Genomic DNA, 15,511 nt, shown 5'->3' with positions numbered 1-15,511 from the left:
TCCTGATTTCCACACACAGGTGTAGGATCTTAATTTGACCTGTATTGTTACAGCAAAATAATCATGCAGAAACAAGATTTCAATATAATGTTGCTTGATCAGGGGTTAGGCTTTTAGCTGGCCGAAAGTAGGCTACATGAAGCATGCAATACTGTTAATATAACCATGTTAGTGTGGGTTTTCAGTGAATGTATGTAAATCGCAAAGCTCATCTGCATTCCCTGCAGGACAATTCTCAGCAACAAAATAGTGGATTGTAAAACTCAATAGAAAATACAGTACTATTAGCATATAACTCTTTCCCCCATGAAACCCCTACCGTGCTGTTTGGTTGTATTTGCCATGTCAATAGTCTCCAATTGTAAATAAATGAATGGTCAGCATGTCACATTTACATTCTTTTTAGATGTGCTATGATGTTCCACCCTGGTGCCAGTGACCATCCCCTATGCATGAGCACCACAGGCGGCAGTAGAAGCACTGACTACATAACAGCATGACTTTTTAATTGGTTGTTGAATGCGTGTGCTGAGAGAAAGAGTTCATTTTATTTATTTGTTTAACCATTATTTAATTAGGCAAGTCGGTTAAGAACAAATTCTTATTTACAATGACGGCCTACACCGGCCAAACCCGGACAACGCAGGACCAATTGTGCGCCGCTCTATGGGACTCCCAATCACGGCTGGTTGTGATACAGCCCAGATTCGAACCAGAGTTGGTGTATAAAGTCAGGCGCAGGAGAGCAGAGATGAGTGAAACAACACACTTACTCAACAGCACAAAGTAAACAATTTACAAAGTGCGAAAAGAACGGTTGCCACAAAGCATGGGTGATAAACAGCACCCGGTACAAACCAGCCGTAATATACCGACCTGAACAAATAACAATCACACACAAAGACATGGGGGAGGGTTAAATACATGACCAGTAATTGGGAAATGAAAACAAGGTGTGTGGGAAAACGAGACAAAACAAATGGAAAATTAAAAATGGATCGTCGATGGCTAGAAGAACGGTGACGTCGACCGCCGAACACCACCCGAACAAGAAGAGGCATCAACTTCGGCCGAAGTCGTGACAATGAGAACTTGTTCTCAACTGGCCTACCTGATTAAATGAAGGTGAAATAAATAAAAAATAATTATGTAACATTTTAAATGTTATACTACATTTTTTAATCGCTAACAATATAATATTTTAAACATTGTTATTCTCTTGAAACGTTTTGTGTGTATTGTTTGCTGTTATGTCTGATTGTTTTGTTTAATTTGCTTTGTTGGTTTTTGGTGTTGTTGTTTGGGCAATATATACTGAAGAAAAATATAAACACAACATGCAACAATTTCTACGATTTTAAAGAGTTACAGTTAATATAGAGAAATCCGGCAATTTAAATGAATTCATTAGGCCCTAATCTATGGATTTCACATGACTGGCAATACAGATATGCATCTGAGGGGCGTGGATCAGAAAAGCAGTCAGTATCTGCTGTGACCACCATTTGCCTCATGCAGCATGACACCTCCTTCACATAGAGTTGATCAGGATGTTGATTGTGGCCTGTGGAATGTTGTCCCACTCCTCTTCAATGGCTGTGCGAAGTTTCTGGATATTGGCGGACCTGGAACACGCTGTCGTACATGTAGATCCAGAGCATCCCAAACATGCTCAATTGTTGACATGTTTGGTGAGTATGCAGGGCATGGGAGAACATTTTCAGCTTCCAGAAATTGTGAAAGGATCCTTGCGACATGGGACCGTGCATTATCATGCTGAAACATGAGGTGATGGCGGCGGATGAATGGCACAACAATGGGAATCAGGATCTCGTCACGGTATCTCTGTGCATTCAAATTTCCATCGATAAAACACAATTGTGTTCGTTGTCTGTAGCCTGCCCACACGATAACCCCACCGCCACAACTGGGGGCACTCTGTTCACAACGTTGACATCAGCACACCGCTTGCCCACATGATGTCATAAACATGGTCTGCGGTTGTAAGGCTGATTGGACGTACTGCCACATTTTTTAAATTACGTTGGAGGGGGTACACCTTTCTTTTATTCCTTTATGATATTCGAATGAGGACAGAAACTGCACCATTTGGCTTGATGGTTATCTAGGGATGAGGATGCACTTGAAGCTATGCTGTTTGAAGGGGAGATTAACAGCCAGATCATTGAGTGAGTGGAGGACTATAAATACCTAGGAACGAACCATCATTCACAACAAGCTCTCCTTCAAAAGGAACACCAAACAGATTCACTCTAAATGTCAACAATGGCTGTTCTTTTTACAGAAATCTAGGCAGTTTAATGTACACCCTTCCATCCTCCAAGCATTTTATAAATGCTTTATAGAATCCACCCTAGCGTTTAATATTGTGCGGTGGTTTGGTGCTCTATGAAACACTAGTTAGAGCCCATTGTAATAAAAAACAGTGGGAAGGTCATTGGAGAAAGCCAGAAACCCCTTAGTGACATCTATAAAAAAAACAAGGAAGAAGGGGGAACAAATAGCCTTGAACATTATGCACATACTCCATGACCAGTACAGTCCCTTACCCTCCGGACGCAGATATATGACCAGTACAGTCCCTTACCCTCCGGACGCAGATATACTGTAGATCTGTCATACAATTCTAAGAGAGCAGCTTCTCGTTTTAATAGATTTGTTTATATATAGCCTGTGATTGCATAGATTGCTTCTAATCTAATCTGTTATACTGTTAATGTTTTTGTGTTCCATTTTGCTATGTTGTTGTGTCTTGTATGCATCACCCCGTCACCGCTCATGAAGTTCCCTCTTAGGGAATAAATGTTTTTTGAATTGAATACAAGGGAAACATGAATGACAGGACTTTTACTGAATATATTTTGTGATAAAAGACTCTTCAGTATGCATAAGATTAATCTAGTCTTACTATCCACGGCTTGAAGTCACCATGCTTGGTGGAGAAAATCTCACTTTTTCTGTCGTTCTGACTAAATGGAGTACAGCTACGACCGGAAGTTACTTTTTTGTAGCAGGTAAGGACAATTAACGTGGCAGGTTAGGATAATTAACATGGCAGGTTAGGAGACTTAGGTTAAAGTTAGGAAAAGGGTTAGGGTTAGCTAAAATGCTCTCCTAACCTGCTATGAAAAGTCACTTCCGGTCATGGCTGTACTCTCTCTAGCCACAACCCTTTTCTGTGGCACGTTATATTACAGTAGCTTTATGCCAGTGTAACAACAGTGTAATATCATACTGTTACAGATTGGTGAGTAAAGCAGTAAAACAAATAGTGGAACTGTGGAATTGCGAAACTTCATTATTGAAGATTCCCAGCAGTACAAGCTGTTATTCCACAGTAGCATCTCTAGTAGTGTTGAGGCTAAAGGCCAGCGTCCCAAATGTCACCCTATCCACTATGGGTCCTGGTCAATATCAGTGCACTAGGGAATAGGGTGCCATTTGGGACTTAAGCCAGCTTTCATCCGGCAAAGTGCAAACTGTCTTATCAATCATTGCAATACTAGAGAATGTCCTCAAAAGAAATCTCTGTGAAAAGTACACCAATACATCACAAAACTGTCTAAAAGGCTATTTTATTGTGTTACATTCATTTAGAACATCTTCAATACTGAATCAACAGCATAACTTTGTAGGTAATTATACATCTATAATATTATGTTCCTTGTCATAACATAAAATACATTTTAAAATCATATAACTTTTAAAAAGAACATACAAATTAAACAGTGTTTATTAGCAACAAACACACAGCCTCACCTGGAGCAAGACAGTTGTTAAATTAAACCTATCTACAGAAATAAATGTTAAAATAATGACGACACACTGTCAACAACAGGGTCTTACTGTGGTCTCGTAGTGTTGTGGTCATGATGGTATACATTTGTGGGTCACTTATTATTAAGGCATGGGAAAGTTAAGTGAGGTAAAGTAGTACACTTAGTGACTTGTCCATTAACAACTGCTTGGTGACAGGAAGACTTACACAGTGTGTATACTAACAGAGATGAAGCGGAGTTATACTCTGCCCAAAATCTGTCCATGAAAATAAGCACACAAAGTAAGGAATGTTTGTATGGAGGCCAATCAGAGTGTCTAATTTGGTCATCAAAAAAATGTTTGCTAATTGATGCTTATTTGATTAAATATTTGTTTCTTGATGCTTCAGTTGTTACGAATGCACTGATAAGTGGATGCACGTGGCATTTCGGGCTACTTTGAGTTGTGCCTGTGTCATAGAGATAGATAGATAGAAGACTCATCACAGATATACGCTTTGGCATATAGTATATGCTTTAGCATGGACATTGCCTTTGAGGGCTTCCACCATTTTAAAGTAGTCAATTGGGTGGGAATTCCTATGAGTTGGGAGTCCATGCTCTATTGCAGCCGGCCGCGACCGGGAGACCCATGGGGTGGTGCACAATTGGACCAGCGTCGTCCGGGTTAGGGGAGGGTTTGGCCGGCAGGGATGTCCTTGTCCCATCGCACACCAGCGACTCCTGTAGCGGGCCGGGCCCAGTGCACACTGACACGGTCGCCAGGTGTATGGTGTTTCCTCCGACACATTGGTGCGGCTGGCTTCTGGATTAAGTGGGCATTGTGTCAACAAGCAGTCCGACTTGGTTGGTTTGTGTTTCAGAGGACGCACGGCTCCCGACCTTCGCCTCTCACGAGTCCGTATGGGTGTTGCAGCGATGAGACAAGACTAACTACCAATTGGATACCACGAAATTGGGGGGAAAAAGGGGTAAAGAAAATAACAAAAATAAATATATAATAGAACAGATACAAAGATGAGTCCTCTATCTCTTTGGCCTGTTGTTCACACACATAACACACATTCACGCCCTTTAATTGGCTAGAATGGCCTCACCTGATCTGTCTTCCTCCATCTTTGTGGACATATATTTCCATTGGCACAGCGGTCACTTGTCTATCTTGTCAATATAATATACAATCTTTGATACTAATGTGGTTCATAGGGAAATTCCTTCTGCTGCCATTGGTTCCTCTTGCTACTGGACTGTCCTATTAATAAACTGCAGGTTGATTGGGGTAGCAGGGACAAGAAGGGATCTTGTGATTGGCTTAACTGTGGCTCTGGCAGGATCTGCGCGTATTTCATAGTGTTTTATCAACTGGGAGGACAGAGAGAGGAAAACATGTTGACATTAGTATGTTATTGTCCTAGTCTGAGAGAATATCAGCTATCCATGTGTTCAATGGAAAGATATATACTGTACATAATAGATAAAAGGAACAAAAACTCATGAATTACACAATAACCTAGAAATATGAACTCTCCTAATTGGGAAATGAATGACAATGTTATATCACAACGTGTCTTGACAGTTGAAACATTTACAGTAAATAGATCATGTGAAAGTCATTGTTTTATCCTATTATTGAACTGTCTCAATCAATACAACATGAGAACACTATACAGGATTTGAAAGGCTGGAGGTTTGAAAGTACAACTCCTTCCAACAATCCAAGTTAAGTTAATGATTACATATTCCTTGCCGGCAGACAGATTCATGGTATCACCATGTATCCAGATGGGATGAATAAGACCAAAGGTGAAGGTCTGGTCTGCCATGTTTTCCTTCCAATGCCAAAGCTAACAGAGGAACACCACAACAAGTTGAACCAGATTCTACAAGACTGTTACTACAGACTAGAGCAACACTAACTAACTTACTCAATGTCCTGGTTTTGGGGCTAAACAGTAGGTTAAACTTACTGTAGCTTTAACCTCTCAACCCTCTAGAGCAGGGGTGTCAAACTCATTTCGCATCGTGGGCCACATACGGCCTAGGGAGATGTCAAGTGGGCCGGACCATTAAAATTATACCATACTCTGCTATAAATAACCAAAATATCATGTCTTTCCTTTGTTTTGGTGTAAAGAAGCACAAGAACATTAGGAAAATATTGAAATTTAATGAACTATCCTTTTACAAAACATTTCATGAAACACCTCATATTTCCTTAGACAAATGTGCAATTTACTTTTATCATTCACAAATATGCATTGCAACTGATCCCACTGATTGTACAAAGGCACAAAACTTTAATTGGTACTGAAAAATATAGTAATGCACTAAGATTAAATGAGACTTTTAAAGAAAGGAATTTTTAAACCACTTACACATACGCATATAAAATCTAAATGTAATCCCTGCGTACACCTTACAAACTAAGGAGAGTGATTTTAAATGTGTAATGAAGAAAGTGTTCGCCTGTCCTGTAAATCTGTAAACTTCATACATGAAACATACATACACATACAATACATACTGAAAATGTATGGAGTTGTATGAACAGTAGAATTCCATCACACAACTTTTGTTTTGAAGCTGCTGACTAACATTAAAGTGCACATTTTTTAAATCACCACAGTAAGGATTCATCTTCACAGAGCTGTATTCTTTCAATGCAAACAGTATCTAAGGCAGCATTTTAAAGGTGTTAGTCTAGTCTGGACTTGTATTTGTTCCTGAAACTTGGCATCTTTTGGCCTGTACAAGTGCATCAACACCAGGTGTCATGTCCTGACTAGCTGTCACTTTCAGAATGTCATTTAAGTGCTTGTTTGTGAGCCTTGAACGCATTTTTGTTTTATTGATATTCATCACTGAGAAAATTTGTTCACAAAGGTAGGTTGTCCCAAACATGCACAAAATTTTAGCAGCCAGGGCTGTTAATTTGGGGTACCCTGGTAGTAGATACTGATAAAATCTGTCCAGACCTACAGAGGCAAATTTGCCCTTCAAATCTGCATCACACTGGTAGCTGGCTTTTACCGCTGCTTCACTGACTTCTCGGCTCTGGATGAAAGTTGACTGCTGTTTCCTCAGACCCGCCAGCAATTCGTTAATCTTATCTCTTCTCAGTTGTCCTTGCAAGCCGTCATATTTTTCGTTGTGATGAGTCTCGTAGTGGCGTCGAATATTATATTCCTTCAATACCGAAACTTGTTGCAAACACACCAAGCACGAAGGTTTTCCGTGCATCTCTGTAAATAAATAGGACGTGGTCCATTTTTCTTTGAAAATTCTACACTCCTTATCTACTTTTCTCCGTTTGGATAACGACATTTTGGCTAATGAGGGTGTAGCGGAGAGGTAGAGACCAAGGTATTAACAACGTCGTAACAAGCAGCAGATGGCGCATTGATACCGTCTGCTGTTTTCAGTCTGTCTCAGTGATGCGGCTTGTCTTCTACTCTGATGGAAAGAGTGCGCCCCTTAGCGGATAATCCATGAATTGCAGCGAATTAAAAATATTAATTCCATGTCTTTTATGCATTTTTTCCACTTTCAAATTATCCTGCGGGCCTGATCGAACCTCCTTGGGGGCCGGTTCCGGCCCGCGGGCCGTATGTTTGACACCCCTGCTCTACAGTCACTGTCAAATGAAATATGAAAATTGGTGTAGGAACTGTATTATAGACAGAGGATGCTGTATTGACCCCTGACCATTACCAGATGCAGAAAATCTAGCTTCGTAACAAGTGGTCAGCATCCCAAGCCTCTATTACAGTCCTACATAACAACAGAAGAATGCTGTTTAATGAAGGGTAGCTACTGCAGGGGTAGCTGATGCTATAACAGTACTATACAACTACAGAACAGGCCTGGAAGTCTTACCCTTGAGAGGATGAGGTACATCTCCAGCTCGGCCACCCTCCGGCCCAGGCTGGCCCGGACCCCGAAACCGAAGGGCACTGAGCCGAAGGGATGCTGGTTCTTCTTGTCTTCCCCCTGGCCCCCACGGAGCCAGCGCTCTGGCAGGAAGGCATAGGGCTCCGGGAACACTGTCTGGTCATAGGACACGGCATAGTGACACAGGTGGAACAGGGTCTGGAACAGAGAGATGGAAAGAAAGGAGGAGAGAGAAGTGATGAGGGAGAGGACAGAAGAGAGGAGAACAGTCAAACATAGTCGCTCTCTAACTCTGATTAGTCGTATACTGTATATACTGGTATGAGCGATATTGACAAACCAAAACTCTACCTTGGATTTGAACTAAATAAAATATTGAATGGTGAAAGTGCATGTATATCTCTGGATAAAACTGAATATACACGTGTGATCGGATCTCCTCTACATACAGGATGAAAAGAAAAGTAGTTCAGTTCACCAACAGCAACCATTTCCAACAGTACAAGATGACAAAAGTAAAACTCACATTTTTGGGGAAGAGGTGGTCTCCCACAACTATCTCATTTTCCACATTGATGCGGGCATTTCCAGGTACTACTGGGTACATCCTGAGGAGGGAGTATACAAGAAAGTCACTAGGAGTGGAGAGTGTAGTGGAGTTTGTTTCGACTGCAGAGTTCATGCTAAAATATAGCGCTATGTGGTACATCTTCGAGAGAGAAAGGGATTGGCTCCATTTGACTAATTAACAAGAAATCAATCATTTAAAAAAAAAAAACTATACATAAGCACATTGGCGTATAATGAATTTAACAACTCATTATAATTAATTATGAAGACCTCATTATGAATATAATAACTTTAATAACCCCTTATTCATTTAATTAATTAGTGAATTTACTGAAAATGACCTGAGTGGGGATGACAGATGACTAACAACGTACCGTAGTGTCTCCCTGACAACAGTCTTAAGCCAGGGCATTCTGGCGATGTCATCACTAGTAGGCACCTTGTCCCCCGGGCAGACACTGATCACTTCCTGGTACAGCTTCTCCTGGATCTCTGGCTCCATGGCCATGTGGTACAGAGACCACGAGATGGTGTTGGACGTCTGGAGCATCCAAAAACAATTACAATAGGAATAGGTTGTAAGCTAATAATATTGTACTGATACCGTTATGCTGCTGTTGTAACTGTACATGACGTAGGTAGCTAATGTGGTTATGTTGCAAACGTTCATTCAACAAATCACAACCTAAAGTGGCTGAAATTAAGAAAAAAATGCCCCCTTCCCCACCTGTTTCCACCCTGTGAAACAGCTCCTCACTGGTATTTTAAGACACACACACCCCTCCTCACCGTGTCGACCCCAGCCAGCAGTAGCTCAGTGATGGAGCCCAGTATCTCAGTGACAGACATCTGTTCGCTGACAAGGAGGTGTGTGAGGTACTCTCCCTCTACCGGCTGGCCCAGACGCACCCTCTCCTGGATGTCCTCCATCTTCTGACGCACCTGCTTTTCCGCTGCATGGGGAGAGAGCAGAGGTCAGAGGATATAGCAATCAGCACAAAGACAATATAGATGCTTAGGGTGAGTCTCAAGTCTTTTCTCAATTCCTTGTGTTGCAGATAGGGATCTGTGAAACTCACTCCTCAGCCTGAAGTGTCCCACTTGCTCTGCAGAATAGCTTGCGTTTCAGTGGTACAACTGGGTAAGACGCTTCAGGAGGGCAGTTACAGGTGTTTGCAAGTGAGAGGTCCTGTGTTCAAGCCTCATAATTAGCTGAATCAGGAGAAAGTAGGACTGGCTAAGCAAGCAGTGTGACATCCTTTACACTTGCATCCTCGCCTTCTTCTCAAACCATCAAACAAGAGCGAGGAGGGCATTGTATGTTCTTCTCCCCCCTCACTTCCCTCTGCTGATCTGAGGAGGAGGCAAGGAGAGGAAGCGAATAATCGAGAAAAGACTTCACCCCTGCTATGGACCTGAGTCATGATGGGATGTTATTTTTGCTCATGTAGGATATCTGCCACTAGATGGCGATATACTACAATGTAATATGACAGCCTATCATGCACCCTGAGCTCAACCCAACAAGCCAAGGATTGTCAGTGTGAACTTTGCTTATTGGGGCAAGTCTCTAGCCAGGAGCAGTGCACCTGTTTGATTTGCTTAGAGCTGAAACACAGCCATTGAACTTTTGAAACCTCTGCTGAAACTAAAGGAGACAGTATTGTAGTGTATGTGAGGGCACTCACTCCTTTTACATGAGAAATCAAATCAAATGTTATGTCACATGCTTCGTAAACACGGTGTAGATTAACGGTGAAATGCTTACTTACTGGTCCTTTTTCAACAGCGCAGAGTTAAAGATGATATTTTTTTATAAATAGTGACAAGGAATAAATAAACAGTGAATAACAATAACGAGTAAAAATTAATATGGCTATATACAGGGAGTACCAGTACAGAGTCGATGTGCAGGGGTAGCTATGTACATTTAGGTAGGATTAAATTTACTAGGCAACAGGATAGCCAATAGACAGTAGCAGCAGCGGGTAGCCATTTAATTAGCTATTTAGCAGCCTTGTTTAGCAGTCATGGCTTTGGGGTATAATGCTGTTCAGGGTCCTGTTGGTTCCAAAGTCAGTGCACTGGTATCGCTTGCTGTGAGGTAGCATCAAGAACAGTCTATGGCTTGGTTGGCTGGAGTCTAAGATGATTTTTTTGGGCATCGCTCTGACACCGCCTGGTATGTAGGTCCTGGATGGCAGTGAGCTTGGCCCTAGTCATGTACTGGGCCGTACTCTCCACCCCATGTAGAGCCTTACGGTTGGGTGCCTTGCAGTTGCCGTACCAAACGGTGAGGCAGCCAGTCAAAATGCTCTCAATGGTGCAGCCTTAGACCTTTCTGAGGATCACTACAGCCCTGTCGATGTGGATGGGGGCGTGCTCGCGTAGTCCACGATAAGCTCCTTTGTCTTGCTGACATTGAGGAAGAGGTTGTTGTCCTGGCACCACATTGCCAGGTCTCTGACCTCCTCCCTATAGGCTGTCTCATCGTTGTCAGTGATCAGTCCTACTACCATTGTGTCATCAGAAAACTTGATAATGGTGTTGGAGTCGTGCGCAGCCACGCAGTCGTGGGTGGACAGGGAGTACAGGAGGGGACTAAGCACACACCCGAGGGGCCTATTTAAAGGTCTTACTCACATCGGCTACAGAGAGCGAGATCACAGTCCTCTGGAACAGTTCATGCTCTTATGCATGGTTCAGTGTTGCTTGCCATGAAGCGAACATATAAGGCATGTGGCATATCTGGTAGGCTCGCGTCGCTGGGCAGCTCGCAGCTGGGTTTCCCTTTGTAATCCGTGATAGTTTGCAAGCCCCGCTACAGGTGTAGTAGAATTCGATCTTAGTCCTCTATTGTTGGTTTTCCTGTTTGATGGCTTGTCGGGAGGTGGTAGCGAGATTTCTTATAAGCATCCGGATTAGTGTCCCACACCTTGAAAGCCGGCAGCTCTAGTCTTTAGGTTAGTGCGGATGTTGCCTGTAATCCATGGCTTCTGGTTGAGGTATGTACGTACGGTCACTGTGGGGATGATGTTGTCGAGGACCTTATTAATGAAGCCGGTGACTGATGTGGTAAACTCCTCAATGTTATTGGATAAATCCCGGAAAATATTCCAGTTTGTGCTAGCAAAACGTAGTTTAGCATCCGCCTCATCAAACCTCTTCCGTATTGAGCGTGTCACTAGTACTTCCTGTTTGAGTTTTTGCTTGTAAGTAGGAACCAGGAGAATAGAGTTATGGTCTGATTTGCCAAAGGGAGAGCGAGGGAGGGTCTTGTGTACGTTTCTATAAAGGTCATCTAGGGTTTTGTCACCTATAGTTGCACAGGTGACATGCTGGTAAAAATTACATGAAGCAGATTTTAGTTTCCCTGCATTAAATTCACTGGCCACGAGAAACACTGCCTCTGAATGTGCATTTTCTTGTTTGCTTATGGCCATTTACAGCTCGTTGAGAGCGGTCTTAGTGCCAACATCGGAAAGTGTGCAATGTGTATATTGTTGTTAATGATGTAACATAACATCAACAACATTAACACATTGTACCATTTGCATTTGTACCATTTGCATTTGTTTCACATGCGAAATGAGTGAGTGTCCTCCAAATATACCCTACATAAAATTTGAGGTATATAAATAAAATTTGATTTGACATCCCACCCCTCACTTACATGTAGTAGAGGTTACTTAAGTTCATGGCTATGTGATGATGTGTTACGTTGTGAAGTTTTACTGTGTACCTTTTTAAACTATTTTCTATACGTGATGGAGCATGTGATGCAAAACTAATTCCTGCGCAAATGTGAAACATAGCATGATTCATTCTGGAAATCAAGGCTTCTGGATCACTCACCAACTTTGAAGAGGTGATCCCAGACAGCCACAAAATGTTTCCAGAAGGGGAGGTAGGGCCAGGTGGACTTGGGGAAGAGAACGATGATGGGGGTGAGGCGAAACATCTCTCCTACTGAAACAATGAACTTCTGGGTCTCTTCAGGAACCTCCTCATTCAGACAGCCCATACGGGTCTCAAACAGCACAGAACAGATCCCTGAGGACAGAGACAAACAACGGTAGCAGTTTAATTGTATATAGATTAGATAGATCTACACTTTATTGATATCCAAAGGCATCAAATTCAATGCCGTTAGAGAAATTAGCAGTGATTTACTTAGAAAGTGCATGGTAAAAGGGTAATTACACAGTTATAACCTATGAATTACTTGTTTGTTTCTTTAGGACCAGATCATGAGTATGAGGACATTATGTGAGGTTAAAGGGTACATTACAGCATCAGGATGGCAGTTTACAGAGTGTATGACGGTGATGATGTCACATCATACAATCGCGATATGCGAGCAAAGACCATAGTATGTATCGAGAACAAGGGTGTCAAACTCCTTCCATGGAGGGCCTAGAGTCTGCGGGTATTTGAGTTTTCCTTTCAATTAAATTCCTAGACAACCATGTGAGGGGAGTTCTTCACTAATTCATTACCTTAATTCATCAATCAAGTACAAGGGAGGAGAAAAAACCCACAGACACTGTCCTCTGTGGAATGAGTTTGACTCGTGACCTAGAACATCCAGATAAACATTTTTCATCTCTGCTGCCCTTGACCAAATGAATACACTGTCCTTCAAAATTATAATAAGAACTGCCTACCTAACAAGGTAGTCAAACGATCAGCTACTCAGTATCTCCTCAACTGCCAAGGCTAAAGATCACTATGCAATTACTTCAAGGTCATCCCTTTCTAACAGATATAGCCATCCACAACCCTCACAATGCACCTTGTCCTTTCACATTCACACCTTTCTCCCAATTCACAGAAAACAGATACCAAAGACACAGAAACACTTGCACCTGTGCCAGAACGTAGAGTCAAAATGACATAATTATAAGATCATGATGAGGACAGCTTTTTAATACTTCATGAAGCAGATATCAGTTCCTCGATTGTTCTAAGATTTTCCTTTTTAATGACTAGACCAGGGGTATTCAAATCTTACCCTACGAGGTCTGGAGTTCTTCTGGTTTTCTGTTCAACCGTATAATTAATTGCACCCACTTGGTGGTCCCTGATTAGGTCCCTGATTAGAACAGAATCATTTTAAAAAGCAGTGGAACTGGCTTAGAGGTCCAGATTTGAAACTGATGGGGACTAGAAAAGTATTACAGACAGTCATTTCCTCTGTTAACCTTCAAAGGCAAACTTGTAGAGTTCTCCAGCCAGGTCGTTCACCATGACCCCTTCTCCCTTGGTCTCCCTGAGCCATGCCACCTTGTCTATGAAGTCTGTGACAACGTCATTGATGGCGTTGGTGTAGGCTGAGACATGCTTGGGCTTCAGCATCCGCGGGTTCAGGATACTTCTGATCCGCTGCCACTGAGCACCCATCCTGTAGTATAGACACAAACAGAATCATGCTTTAACATGGAGAAGAGATGTACTGTATAGTACTTTGAAACAAAGAAGAACTGTTTCAGAGAGAACATGCAAAACACACATAGGTAGGCAAACCCTCATGTCTGCTGTTTTCCATTGTAACTGAGCTCCATTTAATCTAACATTTCTACCTTAGACAACTTGTTATGTACAGAGGTAGGATCTTCATTTGATCAATCTTTTGTTGCCTAGAATTTTCCCCACCACAGGAAATGCAGATTTGTGATTTAGATAAATTCACTGAAAACCAACACTATGCCACTTTACCTGTAATTTCAACTTGTTGTGCCAACTTGTGACAGAGTGATGTACCACTGACATATTGTTGTGTGCAAAAAGTGACACAATCGATTTGAGCTGGATGTGTCAATGGGTTTGTAATGGAAATAATCTATGACCAGAATAACTATTTTACCTCATTTAGCCACAAAATCCCTAGTTTGAAAGCAACTGTTTTTCTGAAAGCAGTGCTGCTCCATTTTCCTAAAATGTGGTCCCACGTGGGCCAGCCCCTAGCGATTTGAGTTCTAGCCAATGAGCCTTAGCCCTTTGCCATTTGAGTGACAACTAGCAAGATGGCCAGCTCTCCTGCTATCTCTCTCAGAATGACCTTCTTGATCCAAATCAGTCAGGTTTCAAGACTAGTCATTCAACTGAGACTGCTCTTCTCTGTATCACGGAGGCGCTCCGCACTGCTAAAGCTAACTCTCTCTCCTCTGCTCTCATCCTTCTAGACCTATCGGCTGCCTTCGATACTGTGAACCATCAGATCCTCCTCTCCACCCTCTCCGAGTTTGGCATCTCCGGCGCGGCCCACGCTTGGATTGCGTCCTACCTGACAGGTCGCTCCTACCAGGTGGCGTGGCGAGAATCTGTCTCCTCACCACGCGCTCTCACCACTGGTGTCCCCCAGGGCTCTGTTCTAGGCCCTCTCCTACTCTCGCTATACACCAAGTCACTTGGCTCTGTCATATCCTCACATGGTCTCTCCTATCATTGCTATGCAGACGACACACAATTAATCTTCTCCTTTCCCCCTTCTGATGACCAGGTGGCGAATCGCATCTCTGCATGTCTGGCAGACATATCAGTGTGGATGACGGATCACCACCTCAAGCTGAACCTCGGCAAGACGGAGCTGCTCTTCCTCCCGGGGAAGGACTGCCCGTTCCATGATCTCGCCATCACGGTTGACAACTCCATTGTGTCCTCCTCCCAGAGCGCTAAGAACCTTGGCGTGATCCTGGACAACACCCTGTTGTTCTCAACTAACATCAAGGCGGTGGCCCGTTCCTGTAGGTTCATGCTCTACAACATCCGCAGAGTACGACCCCTGCCTCACACAGGAAGCGGCGCAGGTCCTAATCCAAGCACTTGTCATCTCCCGTCTGGATTACTGCAACTCGCTGTTGGCTGGGCTCCCTGCCTGTGCCATTAAACCCCTACAACTCATCCAGAACGCCGCAGCCCGTTTGGTGTTCAACCTTCCCAAGTTCTCTCACGTCACCCCGCTCCTCCGCTCTCTCCACTGGCTTCCAGTTGAAGCTCGCATCCGCTACAAGACCATGGTGCTTGCCTACGGAGCTGTGAGGGGAACGGCACCTCAGTACCTTCAGGCTCTGATCAGGCCCTACACCCAAACAAGGGCACTGCGTTCATCCACCTCTGGCCTGCTCGCCTCCCTACCACTGAGGAAGTACAGTTCCCGCTCAGCCCAGTCAAAACTGTTCGCTGCTCTGGCACCCCAATGGTGAAACAAACTCCCTCACGACGCCAGGACAGCGGAGTCAATCACCACC

The 15,511-nt window shown here is 43.1% G+C and overlaps 1 protein-coding gene across 1 annotated transcript; it reads right to left on the bottom strand.

Moving 5' to 3' along the window:
* Window positions 1–3,580: 3,580 nt before the first annotated feature.
* LOC129821102 (sterol 26-hydroxylase, mitochondrial-like) lies at window positions 3,581–13,700 on the bottom strand. Its single transcript, XM_055878399.1, has 7 exons — window positions 13,466–13,700; window positions 12,117–12,314; window positions 9,051–9,214; window positions 8,636–8,802; window positions 8,218–8,299; window positions 7,677–7,889; window positions 3,581–5,162 (listed from the first exon to the last, which is right to left on the bottom strand). The coding sequence occupies exons 1-7, from the start codon at window positions 13,662–13,664 to the stop codon at window positions 5,040–5,042; spliced, it is 1,146 nt and encodes a 381-aa protein (XP_055734374.1). The 5' UTR covers window positions 13,665–13,700; the 3' UTR covers window positions 3,581–5,039.
* Window positions 13,701–15,511: the final 1,811 nt, after the last annotated feature.

Source organism: Salvelinus fontinalis, chromosome 23 (assembly GCF_029448725.1).
Source record: "Salvelinus fontinalis isolate EN_2023a chromosome 23, ASM2944872v1, whole genome shotgun sequence".
NCBI lineage: Eukaryota > Metazoa > Chordata > Actinopteri > Salmoniformes > Salmonidae > Salvelinus > Salvelinus fontinalis.
This window is presented reverse-complemented; position numbering and strand designations above follow the sequence as displayed.

Bases quoted from the DNA above. Each gene is read 5' to 3' on its own strand.
- LOC129821102 (XM_055878399.1), bottom strand. From the start codon at position 13,664: ATGGGTGCTCAGTGGCAGCGGATCAGAAGTATCCTGAACCCGCGGATG. The intron at 8,300-8,635 runs GTACGTTGTTAG...CTCCCTCCTCAG, and splicing joins GTTGTCAGGGAGACACTACG to GATGTACCCAGTAGTACCTG. The intron at 5,163-7,676 runs GTAAGACTTCCA...CTGTCCTCCCAG, and splicing joins TGTACCTCATCCTCTCAAGG to TTGATAAAACACTATGAAAT.